The sequence below is a fragment of the Hibiscus syriacus genome, unplaced genomic scaffold, assembly GCF_006381635.1.
Source record: "Hibiscus syriacus cultivar Baekdansim isolate YM2019G1 unplaced genomic scaffold, ASM638163v2 tig00117056_pilon, whole genome shotgun sequence".
NCBI classification, from domain to species: Eukaryota; Viridiplantae; Streptophyta; class Magnoliopsida; order Malvales; family Malvaceae; genus Hibiscus; species Hibiscus syriacus.
Genome location: NW_024063539.1, coordinates 5,841,902 through 5,859,289, shown reverse-complemented (window position 1 = coordinate 5,859,289; position 17,388 = coordinate 5,841,902). Strand labels below are relative to the sequence as shown.

The window sequence follows — 17,388 nt, the reverse complement described above, 5'->3', positions numbered from 1 at the left end:
CTTTCAAAATTCACCTTTAAGTCACTAGCCCGATATTGAGGATGTTACAATGGGCATGATGACTTGGCATATCATTTCAGAGTCCAAGTTGGGATGATCTTGGTTGACCCCTCCAGCACAACATGTGTGAGGACCGTTGTATACTGTTAGTTCCCATATGTTGTTTTTCCTCTTCCTCTTCGATACGCGAACCATCCAATTGCATCCGTTTTCGCATTGGGCACAATGACATACATATTTTTCTGTCGTAGAGCGATCGACTCTGGATTGAACAGAATTACAAATATTATAATTTTTTATATCCATCATCACTTCTTCTTTGCTTGAAAACTCTATGCCTAAAGATAACTCACCATTATTTATTGATGAGTAATATCCATAGTCACCAAGATGAGGCATATCCGCAAATTCTGGCCCGTACATTGCACCATAATCATCTTCATACATGTGTGCTAGAGGGTCAGTTTGTGCCACATTTCCTGGAACTTCATCTACATCATCATCATCATCGGAGTTGAATTGCGGTGATTCTGGGTGAATGAATAGTCCAGTCTCAGCACCATCCGCACCAGGCTCATGAAGCGGTTCTTCTGGTGGAGATGATGGTTCCTCCATGCTCTCCACATTTAGGTCGAAGAACCTACTACTTGCACGCCTTCCCCTTGAACTGGAAGATATATCGACATTGAGATCGAAAAAGCTCGCAGTCGAATGCCTTCCCCTGGAGCTTGAAGTCATCGTGTCAAATGGAAACTGCACAGATTGTTGCGTCGATGGCATCTCCATATTAAGGTCAAAGGGATTTGCAGATGAATGTCTTCCCCTTAAACTGGACACGATGTTGCCATACGGATTATTCGTCGACCCACCTAGGTACATATCGTAAGGAGTTGCGGATGAATGTCTCCCCATTATGACATTAAAATCATTACACATTACTGTCGTCGGGCTGTCAACTTGATCAACTTGTTCAACCAACCCATAGTGGGAGCTTAATGATTGACCCCGAACAGCACACACTTAAACAAAATTTACATACATCTCAATATCGGCGTTTGAATAATTACTTTGAGTTTCATCCATCATTTCAACATCATCATTGTTCAAAAGTTCGAACGTTGTATAAGTTAATGACAACAATGATGTTGGAAATCTGTACTGCAACGACGACATTCTTCTACTACTTCCAATATGAATCTTTCTCGAAATCTTCGTTATCAGTTCCTCAATAGTTATGTTTCTCTTGAATGATATTTTAACATGCTCATTTGATACGAAAACAACCCCGATTTCATCTTTTCGAATTTCACCATCATAATAAACAATAGTTGAAAGTCGCGCCATTCTTTAAGTTTAAAAATGCGGCAATATTATATCTGCAAAAAAAAATCTGAAACAAACATGATTAAATAAATAATATATGAATGAAAATATAACACAATAAAATTTTTATACATAAACGTAAATAATTTAAATAATATAATTTTATATTATTACCTGCACCGCAAAACTATTTCGACGTATGCTCCCGCTTTCCAATTTTACAAACACATAAATTAATTGACAACAATTATTATAATATTTTTTCATATAATCATAATAAACAATAAGTATAATAAAAAATTATAACAAAATTATCTTATAACGAAAAATCGAACGAACTTCTGAATCAAATATGAGAAGATTGACGGATTGTTGTATTAATTTTTTTCTGTTGAGAGGAGATGTGAGGAGTTCCAGGGGGAAGGGTATTTATAACCGAGAAAAGTTATTATAATTATACAAGGCGCGATACCTGCACCGCGCCTTACATAATTATATTAGATAAAGCTAAGACGCGACCCCTGCCCCGCGCTATACCCTACGTGGCCTAAGGTGCGCCCCAGGGGCCGCGCTATACACACGTGTATCCAATGTCAGTATAAGGCGCGCCACGGGAGACGCCTTACTCCACGTGACGCCAAATCAACGTTAAGCGCGCTGCAGGAGTGCTCCTTTCTGCAAAGGATGTTAGATCGGAAATATAATCTGAACGGTGTTTGATCAAAAATATTAAATGAAAAATTTGATTTTTCGGGATAAACGCCGTGTTATATCATAATTTCTTTTAAAATTTTAATATATAGTTCTCGATTGTATATAGAGTCGGTCCGCATGTTACCTTGTTGATCTAGTTAGGATTTGCGTACGATCATCTAATAATAACATTCTTTAAATATTTTATTCTTCGTTTAAATGATATATTTGAAGGAATGGAACCTGCAAATCATTATATGTAGCGTCCATTGAGTCAACTGTGTTGCAAGAGGAATGGAAACCCACACCATAAAAACCTTATACTTGCAGAAAACAGATGAATTGAGCTCTGAAGAGTGATTTTAATGATAAAAATTGACATGTTCGAATAAGTAATTCAGGTTCGATCAGAATATTATCTATAAGACGTGTATGAATTTATTCAAACAAAAGATAAAACAAATATTATCATGAAACCATAACAAAATGGCTAAAAAAATGTACGATATCTACTGATTAGGGGCTTTATTCAATCAAGATTCCCACTACCGTACACTGAATCTCTTAATTTTCCAAAGAATACAAAGTCTGTTGGTGTCAAAAATCATGTAAATTACATAAACCTGCTTTTTTTTTTCTTCTTTTCAACGGATTGTATTTAGTATGACATTTGACATTCAAAGCATCTTCATAATTGCTTGATTTAATACCAATTTGTTGTGCCGATCCCCTGCTGAGCACTTCCACCATATCGCGACCTTGAGAAGAAGGGACGGGAGAGATTTCCCAGTTTACTTCAAACCAACTTTTCCCACCACAACGACGAATAACATCAACGTGGTTCACGTCGTTGGCCTTGTCATGGTAGATAAACCACGCCCCACAGGAATGACTCCTTGAAAGCTTTCACTTGATTCTTCCCCTTCTAGGGAATCTGCACGCAATTTTATAAAAGCAAAATAAGTAAAGATGAATGGAAAAATAATAAAAATAATATTAAGAAAAGCGAAGACGCAACACAGGTCACGTTGTCTATGCTGTTATCGGAAAAAAAATGATCACATTATTATATCTTTTTATATTTATTTTAATCCCCATTCCATGTCCTACCTACTAAAATATTGTCCATAGGATCTCATACCGTTTCCCATGGTCCATATATATGCTTCCTAGGGTCATTCTACGGTACAAACTTGCAAATAACCCAATTTTGAGAAACTAACTAATTGGTTTAGAATTTGACTACTGCTTTCAGATTTATAAGGTTCAAGGCAGTCCTCACCCGTAGTATCGTCACCGGCATTAGACCCTGCAATTCCAATACATGAGTATAAAGAATCTTCGTCCACTTTCAGCTGGTCATAAGCAAGGTAGATGTCTTCAATAGAAGCTGCCTCATAGAGGGAAGTAAGCTCTTTGATGCATGATATGTCCTGAATTCCAAAGAAAATAAAAATAAATTTGGAATGTATTACCATGACCATGAGACTAGTAAGAATTGAAAAGTATTGTTACATCTTTTTCACATTAAAATAAGTTTCAAACATATAGAGTAATAAAAAAAAGAAAAGAAAATAATAACATAACATAAAAACTGAACTATCAACTATCTAATTCCATTTCACCTTTCTAGGAATAGAAGAAGCTTGTAGGTGAGCCAACAATCCAAGCCAATACGCATTTGACTTTATTTCTGCTTCATGCCTCATTAAAAGAGTCCGTTTCGCCTGCAGATTTAAGGATTGCATTTATAAACTTAAACAAATGAAAGCTAGCTTGTCTAAATTCTGTTTTTCTTTTACCCATGAACCACATTCTTTCGCAACAATTTCGAATTACATTGTAACATGAAATAACACATTAAGTCATAATACTTGTATAAGAACTAACCCTCTCCAGTTCCCTTGGAGAAATCTTGTTGGAGTGTAAACCTCTAAGAACATTCTTGCAAGCATCAACAGCTTTGTATACCTGGAAGTTAATCCCAAAAATTGGGGATGAGGCCAAAAAGACAATAGTACCCACAAAAACAGAAAAAAGAAAGTAGATGTATCTGGATTAATTGCCCACCTTGCTTGGAGTGGATGTTACAGATACCACATACCATCCAAGCTTAAGTCGATCAAACAAGTTCAACTCAAATGATACATCATATGTTAACCCAAGGGAATCCCGGACTGTTGTAAAAAGCCTGTGTCAAGTTGGGTAGAATTTGCATTAGATGATTTCCAAAGCCATGTACGGATTTGTAAAGGATACCCCATAGGGTAAAAACTTAAAACATAAACAAATATTCTATTTTAACTAACAATTGCAGATGATTAACCTAACACTCCTGATAGCAATTTCACAACTTGGGTCTTATCTCATCTAACAGTGAAACGTGGTACAAGTTACTGCAGCAACCAAATAATTGAACACTTGCACACCATAAAAAAAATGCATTTTCTATCCATTCAGCATCACTTGCTCAATATATGCATGCAATTGGCTAAGAAGAATTACCTAGAATTTATAACCTCGGCTAATAGCCCCATTGTTATGCCATAGAAAAGTGGATGACTGCGAAGCTTTCTTTGCAGATCCTTCTGAGCATCGTTCCTCTCATCATAATGGAGTTGTGCTGCAAAGTAAACAGCCAGCCATAAGAGAAAAATATATATTTGTTTGAATTTCAAGGAAAACACACCTAACTTCACATGAATATCACACAAAAGTATTTGAGAATATATATTTTATATCATTTTTTCATTTAAAGATCATTTGAATGATTTAACTTGTATTCTGCTATAGTAACAAATCCGTCGACTCAGACAATAAATGAGCACCCTTTTGGCTCACAAGGAAACCTAAATCATGGCTCATAACAGTATCTATAGTTGGCTGTGGCACTTCACAGCTCCAAAATACAATCCGTCTCCATTTAAAAGAAGCTTCACAAAATACACTCAGTTTACTACTTCTCTCTATGGAACCAAGTTGAATACTCAACTACATTATAATAGGAAAGGGTAGACAACGCAAAGGCAAATTGAAAGATAGACTAAATCTCTATGCTCAAGCTGCTATAAAATGGAATTGCTCTGTTAGAAAAATTAGCAAATTGTTAAAGACCCGAGTCAGAACAACAGTGGCCAAATGATTCTCAACAGCTTAAGCTCAAGTGTTATTACTGATCAACCAGAACTGTTGCATAGGTCTGATCATTTACATTCATACCCATTGTGGGACGGAATATCACATATCATTACCATGATATGGGAACCAAGAACCAAGTTCTACACGTGCACTGTTAAAGCCCACATTAGTTAGATACACTGATATCAACTGTAATGATCTGGCTCTAAGCAACAACTTTTTCAGGCTTATGTGGCTCTCCAAACCTAGAACTCAAGTTACAACTTACAAGTAAGTGACTATGACACTCATTTGAGTCTCAATATTCAGATTTACATTCAAATGCGATGGGATATCAAAATCCCATCAACTCAAATCCTCGATGACCTCACCAAGACCTCACATCTTAATCACAATTAAGCTCCAGGCTGGGCAGGCAAGTGCTCTAACACTGACTTAACAACCCAAGTTCAACCACCACTGACCTAACAAGTTAAAAACCCTAAACCATGTTACCCTCCAAAGACTAAGCCCAAGTTATTCTGAATGATCGGCTAGAAGATTTACAAGGTATCATGGTTCACATTCATACCCAATATTCAGTTGGTTGCCACAATTCATACAGCTACATTTTAATCCACTCAACAGCAAACTTGATGGCATGGCTTTAAAGTTAAGAACTCTTCAAACCTTCTAGATGTTCTTATCTTGTATTTAAGATTGGACACTATGCAACCTTGCAGTCCAAGGAGCTAAAGAATTGAGATGGAAAAAATAATATCCAACTCTATGCATCATTAGAGAACTCACCATCAGCAACTGACTCAAATAGGTCTTTTCCATCAATTGTAAAACCCCATCGGTTAGGTGCAGGGCCTGCGATATATGCACATGCCCTTTCATCGGTGTCCTTCAAGAATACCTATTTGAAAAAAATAAACACATCCGTTGGAAGAAAAAATATGTAAAGATCTAGGAAGAAACAAACAGGGTGCAAGATAAATGCGTAGATTGTAAAATATGAATTCCAGAAAAGTTTCCCAAATATTGCATGCACATGACGAGACTATAACTTGAGCAAAGGTCTTACTTGTTGAAACTGCAAGTCAGATGGAGAAGGTCGAAACAAGATTGGACTAAATTCATGCTCACTTTCAGAGTTTTTTGATGCTCTAACTGTTCCCAGGTAATCAAGAATACAAGACTCAATCTCCTCCTCTGAGAAGTCCCCAACAATACTTACCTGAAAAATGAAGACAAACAGATTTAGATTTTAAGAAAAAGAGGCTCATTTGGAATGCCAACTTCAGGGAGAAGATTTGAGAGTGAATATTTACCTCCATATTATCACCTATAAACTGATTCATGACAGCATCTTTCACAGATTTGAGCGTTAAATTTTGTAATGATTTTGGAGTAGGTTCAACAAAGCGCTCATCATCATTCATCATCGCTAACATGAGTTTGTGAGCAGTTGAGCGTTCCAAACTCTTTGGAATAGACCGATAGTAGGACAAATACAATTGTCTTGCTCTATCAAATGCATCCTCGACCCAGACACTATGCTGCAAATCAGAAGCCATCTTTTATTAGAACACAGTAAATATCATTGTATCATAACTTTATGATTAAAATCAAGTATTCATAAGAACGACTCCTTCCCGGAATTAATATGTTTCTTAATCCTAAATAACTTCTAAACAAAAAGAAAGATCAACACATATAGTTATAGTTATCAACATGTGATACCTCGAGCACCATATGAAGTAACTGGAAAGCAGCACACATCCCGTTGTCTCTCAAAGTAAAACGGAACTCCATTGCAATAAATTCCTCGGTGGACTCCAAGGAGCAATTTATCAGGTGGTTCACACAAAAGAGTTCTACCTGGGAATCACGTTAAAATGCACATAAGATAAATAATAAGTGGGAAAAAGAAGGCTGAGAATTTTTAGCGAGATTATAACAGTGTGAAATAGCAATGTGGATCAAGTAAACTAGTTCACATTCGTAGAGATGAGAGAATAGAACATATGATCATCACACAAATAAGAGGGCAATAGGAAGTTATCCTCAATTTTTCATTTTAGTAAAAGGACCAAATATTTTATCATCAATCATCATGCATTTCCATACTTTTTCCACAGTGAACCACTATTTAAAATAGATAACCCAAAGAAAGGTACTAACCCTGGAAAATAATCAAATATCCATTTAAGAAGTGATAAGAACAGCAAAAAGAAAAAAATACCTGTTCCCTGGAGAAGTTGCCAACTCGACCACCCTCACTGAGAGTTCGGACACCTACAACTATAGCTCCCTTTGAATCGGAAGATTCAGCAGCTCTTCCCCCACCAACTACGAGCCGCATTACCCCTCCCTTGGCTTCATTTTCTGAGATCTGAACAAATATAAAGGTTTCATATGGATAAGACGATAAGTTCATAAACAATTCCATGCGAGTGTAAGACATGTCGAATTGACCAGAAATATTGTTGTTTCAAGATATGTTTAATAAATCCATAATCAATGTAATCAGATATCAAATTCATAAGCCAATTAAAAAGTACCTAGTTAAGGTCGTCATACAAAGCTACATACATACTGAATTTGTAAATAAATATAGTCTACATTTAGTAGTTGAGAAGATCTACCTGCCTTGACAATAAATTACTGTCAAGGGAAAAAGAAAACTCGAGGAATAACCAAGGAAAAGACATCTCAACAAATAAATTCAAACACACACACAACTTACAAACCTTGAGCAGAAACTTAAGATTTATTTGGTAGACCGGGGCTCAACCTTCAGAAAACTACTACGTAGGAGAACAAAATACTCAAATCCAGTCATATCAGATAGCACTATTAGACACAAATAACCATTATTCCTTTTTAATTAGTCCAAAAGTAACTAAAAGCAACAAATGCAAGGCATACCTTATAATTTACAGGAATGCCATTAGAAAGACGGAGTTGAGTAATCCCTGTTTCCCTGTCTTGCAATTTTGTGACACCTATTTCAGGACTAAGAGGAATAAAAGAAGGCCTCTGCTGCATCCTTAACTCTTGCAACTGCTGTGGAGATATTAATTCTTTTGGCACTTCAAGCTGCAGAAAAGAAAAAGAAGTTTAGCAGTGACCCTCCTTGAATAAACTTCTGCAAAGATAATATAAGCAAACACAATACGAAGTGGCACTTAATATAGATAAAAAAGAAGACCTCAGGCTCAGCTTCAATAGGTTCTATCAATCCTGACTTTATTGCAGATGTGATCTCGGTTGAGGTTATCTTGAATTCAGTCTCACCAATGCCATCAACATGGACTTTCTTTGGAACACACGCAACAACTGCTGCTGGAAGGGGTGCAGTAGGTTTTCCAAAATCAGAGATAAATTCTAATACCTGTGCTCCAATAGAGTTGACCTACATGACAAAACAGTAAAAAAATGTTCGCAAGGAATTTGTTTTAATTTAAAATTGTGATATCAAGTGCCAAGAGGAGAAAAATCACATATTTCAAACAACTGCTTAAAGTTACACCAGCCTTATGCTGAAGTACCACATGGAAAACCCACATCTATAAATCAACTTGTACTTCTTTCCCAAGAATGAATTAAAACTTCCACCCAAATCATGATTGGGAAAATGCAAAGAATAAAGGAATTTATGAACTACTTCCATTAAATCATAGCAACCGGCTCAGTTGTATTTCGGGGACACAAAAATACAGCATTACAGGAAATAACAAGTAAAAACCATGGTGAAATTGTCAGAATATGTCCAAGATGCATACATTTCACAAAAATTGTGTAGGATTATTCCCAAAACATCCTATTAACACGCATCAACCAACATTAGTTTCACTGCCCCAGCTCATTCGCTCAACTATATGATGCAAATATGCCTTATTAAAACAGAAAATGAAAAATGCTCATGTAGAGAGCAAAAAGCATGAAGAAAACTTGCAGAGGTTAGGATCGTTAACTTACTTCTTCAAGAGTAACTGTTCCAGCAACAGCCATCAAACACTCATGTCCTTGTGTCTGATCCATAACCATATGGCCCAGTGCATCGCTTTCCATAATAAAATCCAAATTGTCAACTGACGATACATTGTCAATCATTGCTGCCAAGTGTTCACTATCTTTTAACAGTGCATCCATATAGCGCGTCAATTCACCCTTAGTAACACCAAATTCCTTGAGCCTTCGAACCTGTGACCACCACAATATATTAGGATTTAAAGCCATTTGATGTGAATCAATCAAAAACAATATTCTACCATCAACCCCATAGTAAATAAATAAAGAAGTAAAAGTTGACGGTAACAACAGAAGAACACCCGTAGTTATTCCAGAGAATAATTACTCATCCGCACCAATAACCGACAAAGAAAAAAGGTAAAATCAACAGAAGAAAATAGAAGACTGTAAATGATGAAGGAAACACAAACCTCTTGAACAGCAACCCTAATTGCATTCTGCCAATTCTTGGGCTCTGCTGTGACTGTAAGAGTTGTGACAGTGCATCCTTCCCTTCCCGAATCACTATGGTCCAACTCAACTGAAGTAAATGGTGGATTTGAACTCTGGCAATTTCATAAATTAGTCCCAAATTTCAAAAGAAATGTTTACGTTATTTTTGTGACTTGGAAGTGGGGATGCAAGGGGGTGGCAATAAACAAAATGGGCAATTTGGAGGCAGACAAGCTAGCTAAGGAAGGGATAGGCTGATGGTTTTTCTTATTCCTGTTGTTATTGTAGTTATGTTCTGTTTAATCAAGGAGGGTTATAGTGTAATGTGTATCTTATGTATTTCAGGGTTAGAGTGTAATGTGTATCTTATGTAATTCAGGGTTTGAGTGCATTTTGTATCTTATGGAATTCAGGTTAATTAATAAATTGAGGTCTCTTTTCATCCTCCAATTAGTTGTCTCTTCATAAGAGCCAACTTTGAGGGAGGTTGTTATTGAGACCTCCTATTCCTATAAAAAAAAATGTTATACTGCTTTAGGAAATGAACTTGAATTCAGCTGTAATGATTCACCATTCACAATCACTTGCAAAATAAGATAACAGAAACAAAAGGTTGACATTATAGAAAAACCACAGATTTATTTTTGCACTATATGACATTTTAAAGTTTTGCACTATACTTATAGTTCAAACAACAAGATTTATTTTTTTTGAAATACACTGTTTCACTTAAATATTTATTTTTTAAACCCCTGAAAGACGTGGCTGACCAAGTCCACTTTTCACGTAAATCGGGACATCTGCTGACTGGGATGCCATGTAGGCAAAGAAGCACCCTGTCAAATGTGCCTTTGCCCTACGTGGCAAAAATGGGTTTTATTTCCGTAAATAATCTTGAGAGGGTGCTATTTTCATAAATAATGTTAAAATTAGTATATTTAGGTAATAAAGCCACGAATTTGTTCTCACACGCAAAAGCACGTAGGGAACAACAACTGCATGCGAAATTGGGACTATATAAAGCTCTACTTCGACAGCATGAAAGAAGTATGATAAAGTGAAATTTCAAAATTAATCAGATATCAAGGCAGTCATAATAAACGGTAAGTTCTCTGGGTAATAAAGGCTGTAAGGGTGAAAAGGAGTGGAGAATTAGCACACCTTGTATCTTGAATTAATACGAAAATGCAAGGCAGACAGAAATATCCTTTTCATCAGAACATTTCTCAAGTCTCTGAAAGTTCGAACCTTGGCCACAGGAATCTGCAGGAAGATTTACAAGACAATATCTGAGACAAATGCCACACCTAGGTCTAGTCGTTGAAGTTTCATTGAAATGAGTAACAAAACAATTTAATAATAGAGAAAATAGACTATTATGCATAAATTAAGTAATGAACAACGTACCACGAGAAAAACTGTACAACTACTACTGAATTAGGAAAACTTTTTTTTTTTTGTGTGTGTATATTGGGGGGTAGTATATTATGAGATAATGAGAGCATGGATGTTGGTACAATTAAATTCTACATGAACAGAAACTAAAAGCATCTGATTGATAAATAATAAACTGCCTACTTACTGCGTATCTATAATGCTCTATAATAATCAACATATTTACATGCCAAATCATACATTAAGGATCAGTACGAGCACCTCTGATAAAGCAGATTACTAATTAGAGCAAAACAGCAGGGAGTTTTTAATTCAAAGTCTTAGCACAACATAGACAGTATTCATATGAAAATACAACAAGGAGACTATGAAAATTTAACTGTAGAAAAACTAATAAAAAATTCACTAAACAAGCATCATTTTCCCAACCTTGCAGAACATGTTAATTGAAAAATTCTGAAGCAACTCATGCTGAAATATTTGGGGAGGCTTCATGTCAGTTTTATGTCCAGGAAGAGACCAGTTGTGCTTTATAGAAGGACGAACGGCATGCCTTTCCTTCTTAAGAATTTTAGATTGATCTGCAGCATTAGATGATCTTTCATGAGATGAACTTCCAGCGAACCCAGCTGAGAGTTTAGGAACTAGAAAATTAGCCATGGCACCAAATGCACTAGAAGTAGGTGGTGAGGCCATTTCATTTTCAAGGCCAATTTGTTCTAAAACAGTCTGCATAGAACCAAAAGGTTGCAGTCAAGAACATTGATGCTAATTATTACGACAACAGATGCAATAAATGATAACAAAACAACTTGTGCCGTTATGCCATACTTCAATCTGGTTTATTGTCTTTGAGATATTATTGATGTCCCCCACAATGTACAAAGTTGCATTAGCTGGAAAATACCACCGTTCATGAAATTTTCTTATTTTATCTGCATCCCACTTCTTGATCTGCTCTTCTAATCCAATTGGAAATCTTTTGCTTAGCTTGTTCTCAGAATGCAAATGTTGTAATAACTGTATGCAAAAGAAAGCAATAATGACATATTAGAATTTGAGCAAACTTAGAAAAATAAGCAGCCAAACCATAGTATCAGCCTCATTAGCACCTGACAGTCAACACGGTACTCTATTGTATTCATCATCTGTAATTCTGAAAGTATAGCACGCCTCTCTTTTTCAACCCGAGAAGAAAGGAACTTTGGATGGAAAGCTATCTGTATGCATGAAATAGGAATGATGAGCTGAAACTTTTTTACTGTGCTTAATAGATTTCATTTTAGTAATAGGTGAGAGGGGGTGGGAAATGGGAAAAGAGAAGAAGTCCAGCTGCAATCACATCAGCATTAAGTCCTTATCATTCAAATGAGAAATTATATTTTAAAGAAAGACTGATGTAATTGAGTTTCATACCTCATTCAATGCATCCAAAACAAGTGGAAGTAAATCTTCATCAGCATCCTGAAACAAGCCATTCATCATCAAATATACAATAAGCATATCGTAGAAAGGTATCATAGCTATGTTGAAGCAAACCTTATACTTGTTTAGCTTCTTTAGTTGACCCATGCCAAAGAAAAATAATGAATAGAAAAAAAAATCACAGTAGAAATATATAAACCAAGATAAAGCACATTACAAAGATTAAAATGCTACACACACGCGTGCACTTTCTCACACATAAAAAGTGACAAATACAATAACTTTAATCCCTGAAGCAAGCAAAGAAGCAAAGGTGATACGTTTGAGCCAAAAGACAATGTTGAAGAGTAAATGTATTGAAATAAACCTTGGTATAAGTTGGTGAATGGATGTGAAAAACTGTATGGTGGAAATCAGTGTAAGCATTTGAGCGAGCCCCAGTCCCAAGAAGTTTCTCACGTTTCTTGCTTCCAAGGAATGCAACATGTTCAATCATATGTGCCATCCCTTGCTCGTCATCTTCCTCATCAATCGATCCCACATGAACCTCCATATGTGCTTCAAACCTAAAGTTATTTTAAAATATTACTACCTAAATGCAAGAAATAGGGAATATTGTCTCGTCTGCATGAAACAGGTCTGTTGATGAACACCTCCTATTTCAGATATGTTATATTATTCAAGATTCAACTTTGAAGTTTCTGGATAGTAACACATCACAGACTGTGCTTTCAGCATCATAAAAACTGTTACCGTGTAAAAGAAGCTGATTTTGAAATTCAAGGTAGTTATCAATTGTGATTAATAATTTTATGCTCAAAGTGTTTAATAATTTTATGCTCAAATTTTTTAATAATTTTAACACCAAATAAGAAAGGGGGAAAAAATTCAAGCATGCACTTCTAATGTTAGTCAAGATGGAGTATGACTTTAACTCAGAATTCTTTTACATCCTTGAAAACAAGAAGCTGCTAATACTGAGACGGAATTGTACCTGTTTGCTGGAACTTTATTTGGCAAAATAAGGTACCGAAGGCCATTTTTCAATTGTCCTCGATGTAGCTTTGGGTGGGAAGGAAGTTCACCAGACAAAAACCCCTCTAGTTCAGCTGTTTGTAATTGAGGATATAATGAATCAAAGTCTTGCTTTTCAAGAAGACCATCTGGCAAGGAAGTACTGGCTGCATGTGGTTCATCTGGACCAACAGTAGCACATAGAGGACGCATGTGATTGCCCTGAAACAATTGCTTAATAAGATTAATGAATCAAGTAAAAATAGCACTCAAGGATCCTTATTTTTTTCTTCTGCAATACACTGAAGCAGTTGAAAACAGCTTAAGAAATAAATACTTACATGAGTTTTGAATGTGTGGGAAGAGAGAGGAAAGCAAGATTTCTGGCGAAAGAACGGTGACAACGATGTTGAGGTAGGAAAGGGTGTAGTCTTTCCGTAGCAGTTGTGGCTAAGGGAGGAACAGCAGGGAACCCAAGTTTTCAACTGTTGTGAGCGTGAGACAGAGGCACTCCCTTTCCATGCCTTGGAAGCATCGCTTGTCTTCTTCTTCTTCATCCTCAACTTCCTAACCCAATTATTATTTCGACTCTGGTATAATTCAATAGAATTCCTATCTCTAGCGTCACCCAGCCACCTTCATGCACCACAATATCCCCATTTTAAATAAGGGTTTACTCTCTTAAAAATTGAAAAACAATAAATTCGATAAATCTGAATACTTTAAAACGAAAACCAATACACGAAGCATAATAACACCCAATACAAAAAAACAAGAATAAGAAAAAAGAAGAGTTTACCGGGCAGCTGCAGGGGCCGGAACTGATGATAAATGGAAACGGGTCAAAGGAAATGAAGCGGCGGGAACAGGAATGTTAACCCTAACCATGCTCCTTCGCCCTTTGGAAACGGAAGAATCCAATCGGCTTTGAGGGACTTGGATTCCAGCCATCACCGATGAACTTGACGATGTTGCCATGGCTCGCTACCCAGCTGCGGACACTGAACGGAACCGCTTATGAGCTTTATTTTGTATTATCTAGTAGTTGAAGATGATAACTAACTAATTATTTATGAGGGATTTTGCTGCTTTTCTCCCCCAAAACTAGAGTAAAAAAGGGCTAGTTGAATTTATAAATTTCATTTGCTTGATGATTGGGCCATCATGGTCTTGGCTTGCCTCCAGTAGTTAAACCGAATAGCTACCAAGAGGTTTTGAATCTAGATTTCTCGTTTATCAACCAATAAAAGGGAAAATAATCTTCGCAGCAGAGTCGGCCAGTGCCACACGTATTTTGGCCAAAACGAAACTTGGAACGAAAAATCAAGCCTCGAGTCACAATCGGCGTGGTCCTTTTCGATTCACAACTAGTGTCGTGTTATAATAATAGGATAAATTACTGATTTAATAATTAAATTTTATTCTCTTACTTATTTTATTTATTATACTTTTAATTTTTTAATTTAATTATTGAATTTTATATATTAATTTTTATCACTTAATAGTGATATAGATTATTTTATTATTATTTTTATATAATGTATCATATTTTATTAATATTTTAATATCACGTAGGATTATAATAAAAAATAAAATTTTAAATTATATCTATAAAATTTAGATCCAAACCCTAAACCCCAAATTATACTTCAAACTTTATTACTCAAATTACAAGCTTCATCCCGTCCTCACCCTTATAACCTCATCCTCTTATTTGCAGACGATAGGCTGTAAAAAGCTGACTCGATCTGCAAAACTGACTGAAACCAACTCGAGTTAAAATTGTTTTTGAGGTGATCCGAAATCGACTCGAGTCGGAATTGGTGTTGACCTGAACCTGATTTGGACCTGGAAATTGTGGATCCGAACTCGACCTGCATCCGACCTGAGAACGACCTGAACCCGAATTGAACCGAAAATATGATACCCGAACCCGAACTGCATCCGACTGATATGAACCCGAACCCGAGATTGACCTGGTAAATAACTGGTATTACCCGACCTGTTTTCAACCTGACATGTTTTTAATCTAACATGTTTTTAACCTGACATGTAAATGATCAGACTTGTTAATGATCTGATCTGATATTTACCTGACTTATATATTACCATGGACGAAATTATAAGATTTTAATAAATTTTTGACTTTTTTAGTTTATGATGTAATTAAAAAATTAATATGATTACTTTTTAAATGTTATAATAAAAATATTTATTATTATAATTAAATTAATAAATAGACCTATTATATAAAATTATTCAATAAAATTAATAAATTTATTTAAATGTAAATTAGATAAAACATGATTAATAATGCAAAGGAAAATTAATATACTTTAATTTATATAAATTATATAGTTTAATTTATACAAAAAATAATATTAATAATGAAAGTATTTATTATGTAATATATATTAACGTTTTACATTATTAATATAAATAATTTTGGCAATACATTAGTTTACATTGGCCCAATACATAAGCTCACTCTTTTATTACAAATATATATGCATTAGTGCTAGTCAATTTATATTATGGTTTATGGTTTAGTGTTTATGGTTTAAAGTTTATGCTTATGATTTAGGGTTTAGAGTTTCTATAAACTATATACTTTATTACTTTATATAGTTTATGCATAGTATTTTTATAAACTAGATAAGTAATTTATTTTATATAGTTTATATTATTAGATCAATAAACGAGTTAAATGTAAAATCTGAACAATAATTTCCCATTGGATAAATAAATTGTAACTAAACAAATGATTTTAGTTTATAATATACAGTTTCCCTTTCACATGGTTCGTGAACAATTTTATATTTATATAATTTCAAAGATTGTTATGCACAAGGAGGCAAGGAGCTTCGAGGTTTGAAATTCGTTTCCTAAAGGTGTGTTTGGTTGGGGGAATGTGATATTTTCATTGGAATGAAATCCACATTCCCCCGTTTGGTTGGCCGGGAATGTCATTTCCGGTAATCTTACATTACCAATAGTGAATTTTTTGGGGTATATTATCAAGAATGTCATTACCTCCATTTCCTTAGGTATTATTGGATTACCAGCGTTTTGGACTAAAATGGCCTTAAAAAAAATTTCTTCCAAAAATATCATTTATTCTGTCACTAAATAATAAAAATTTTACGAAGGTTAAATTATAAATTTATCCTTAAATTATTTTAGATTTATAAAAAAAAATCTATAATTAAAATTTTATATGAAGTTCAAGGGTTAAAATAAAATTTTACCCTTTCATTAAACCTTTTTATATTTTCAATTTTGTAAAAAAATATATATAAATTTTATGAATTTAAATTTTTTAAAGAAAATATATAAATATTTTACAAATTGTTAAAAAAATAAATATATAATAGGACAATTTGGTCAAATATACATTCATTAATCTTTTATTCCTTTAACCAAATACGATAATCTTACATTTCTGCTGAACCAACCAAACACAAAATACAACATTCCCAGTAATCATATTCCCTGGTAATATTTTATTCCCACTGATAATCTTACATTCCGTGAACTAAACGTACCCTAAAAGACAGGCAAAAAACATATAACACTCTTTTGTCTGGCTTTATTTTAATTCTGCTGTTAAATTATTTTTTATTAGGTGAATCTTCTATATTATAGTCAAATTTAAGAGTCCGATAATGAATAACTACATACACTAATAAAATATTACGTTTTAAAGATAAATATTTTATTTAATTATAAATTATTATTTTTCTCAAATTCCAAATAAAATAATGAATTAAATAATAATTTTTAGAAAAATATTTGATGTACTAACTAAATGAATTAAAATTTAAGACTTAATGTTTGAATTCAATATCTTACTTGGGGTTTATAGTTTAGGGTTTAATATTTAGGGTTTAGGTTTTATGATTTAGGGTTTAGGGTGTATGGTTTCTATAAACTATATAAGTAATT

General features: G+C 34.6%; 1 protein-coding gene across 3 annotated transcripts; it reads right to left on the bottom strand.

The window, feature by feature from the left end:
- Positions 1-2,509: 2,509 nt before the first annotated feature.
- Positions 2,510-14,598, bottom strand: LOC120197971 (stromal processing peptidase, chloroplastic-like). Of its 3 annotated transcripts, none has more exons than XM_039199370.1 (24): positions 14,243-14,596; positions 13,785-14,079; positions 13,424-13,665; positions 12,797-12,995; positions 12,421-12,468; positions 12,117-12,224; positions 11,836-12,024; positions 11,434-11,733; positions 10,771-10,872; positions 9,588-9,722; positions 9,124-9,348; positions 8,354-8,557; positions 8,071-8,241; positions 7,385-7,534; positions 6,883-7,020; positions 6,471-6,698; positions 6,224-6,376; positions 5,944-6,055; positions 4,522-4,639; positions 4,087-4,207; positions 3,907-3,987; positions 3,642-3,743; positions 3,299-3,449; positions 2,510-2,950 (listed from the first exon to the last, which is right to left on the bottom strand). In XM_039199370.1, exons 1-24 carry the CDS (start codon positions 14,419-14,421, stop codon positions 2,859-2,861), a joined length of 3,843 nt encoding a protein of 1,280 aa, XP_039055301.1. In that variant the 5' UTR covers positions 14,422-14,596; the 3' UTR covers positions 2,510-2,858. The 3 variants fall into 3 exon arrangements, with proteins under 3 accessions (XP_039055301.1, XP_039055300.1, XP_039055302.1); XM_039199369.1 differs by having other exon boundaries at positions 4,522-4,641; positions 5,928-6,055; positions 14,243-14,421; XM_039199371.1 differs by lacking the exons at positions 2,510-2,950; positions 3,299-3,449; positions 3,642-3,743; positions 3,907-3,987 and having other exon boundaries at positions 4,522-4,653; positions 6,019-6,055; positions 14,243-14,598.
- Positions 14,599-17,388: the final 2,790 nt, after the last annotated feature.

Coding starts and splice junctions, on each gene's coding strand:
- LOC120197971 (XM_039199369.1), bottom strand. CDS start 14,421: ATGGCAACATCGTCAAGTTCATCGGTGATGGCTGGAATCCAAGTCCCT. Junction 10,873..11,433: donor CAATTAACATGTTCTGCAAG/GTTGGGAAAATG, acceptor ATCTTCCTGCAG/ATTCCTGTGGCCAAGGTTCG. Junction 6,056..6,223: donor CTGACTTGCAGTTTCAACAA/GTAAGACCTTTG, acceptor TTTTTCAAATAG/GTATTCTTGAAGGACACCGA.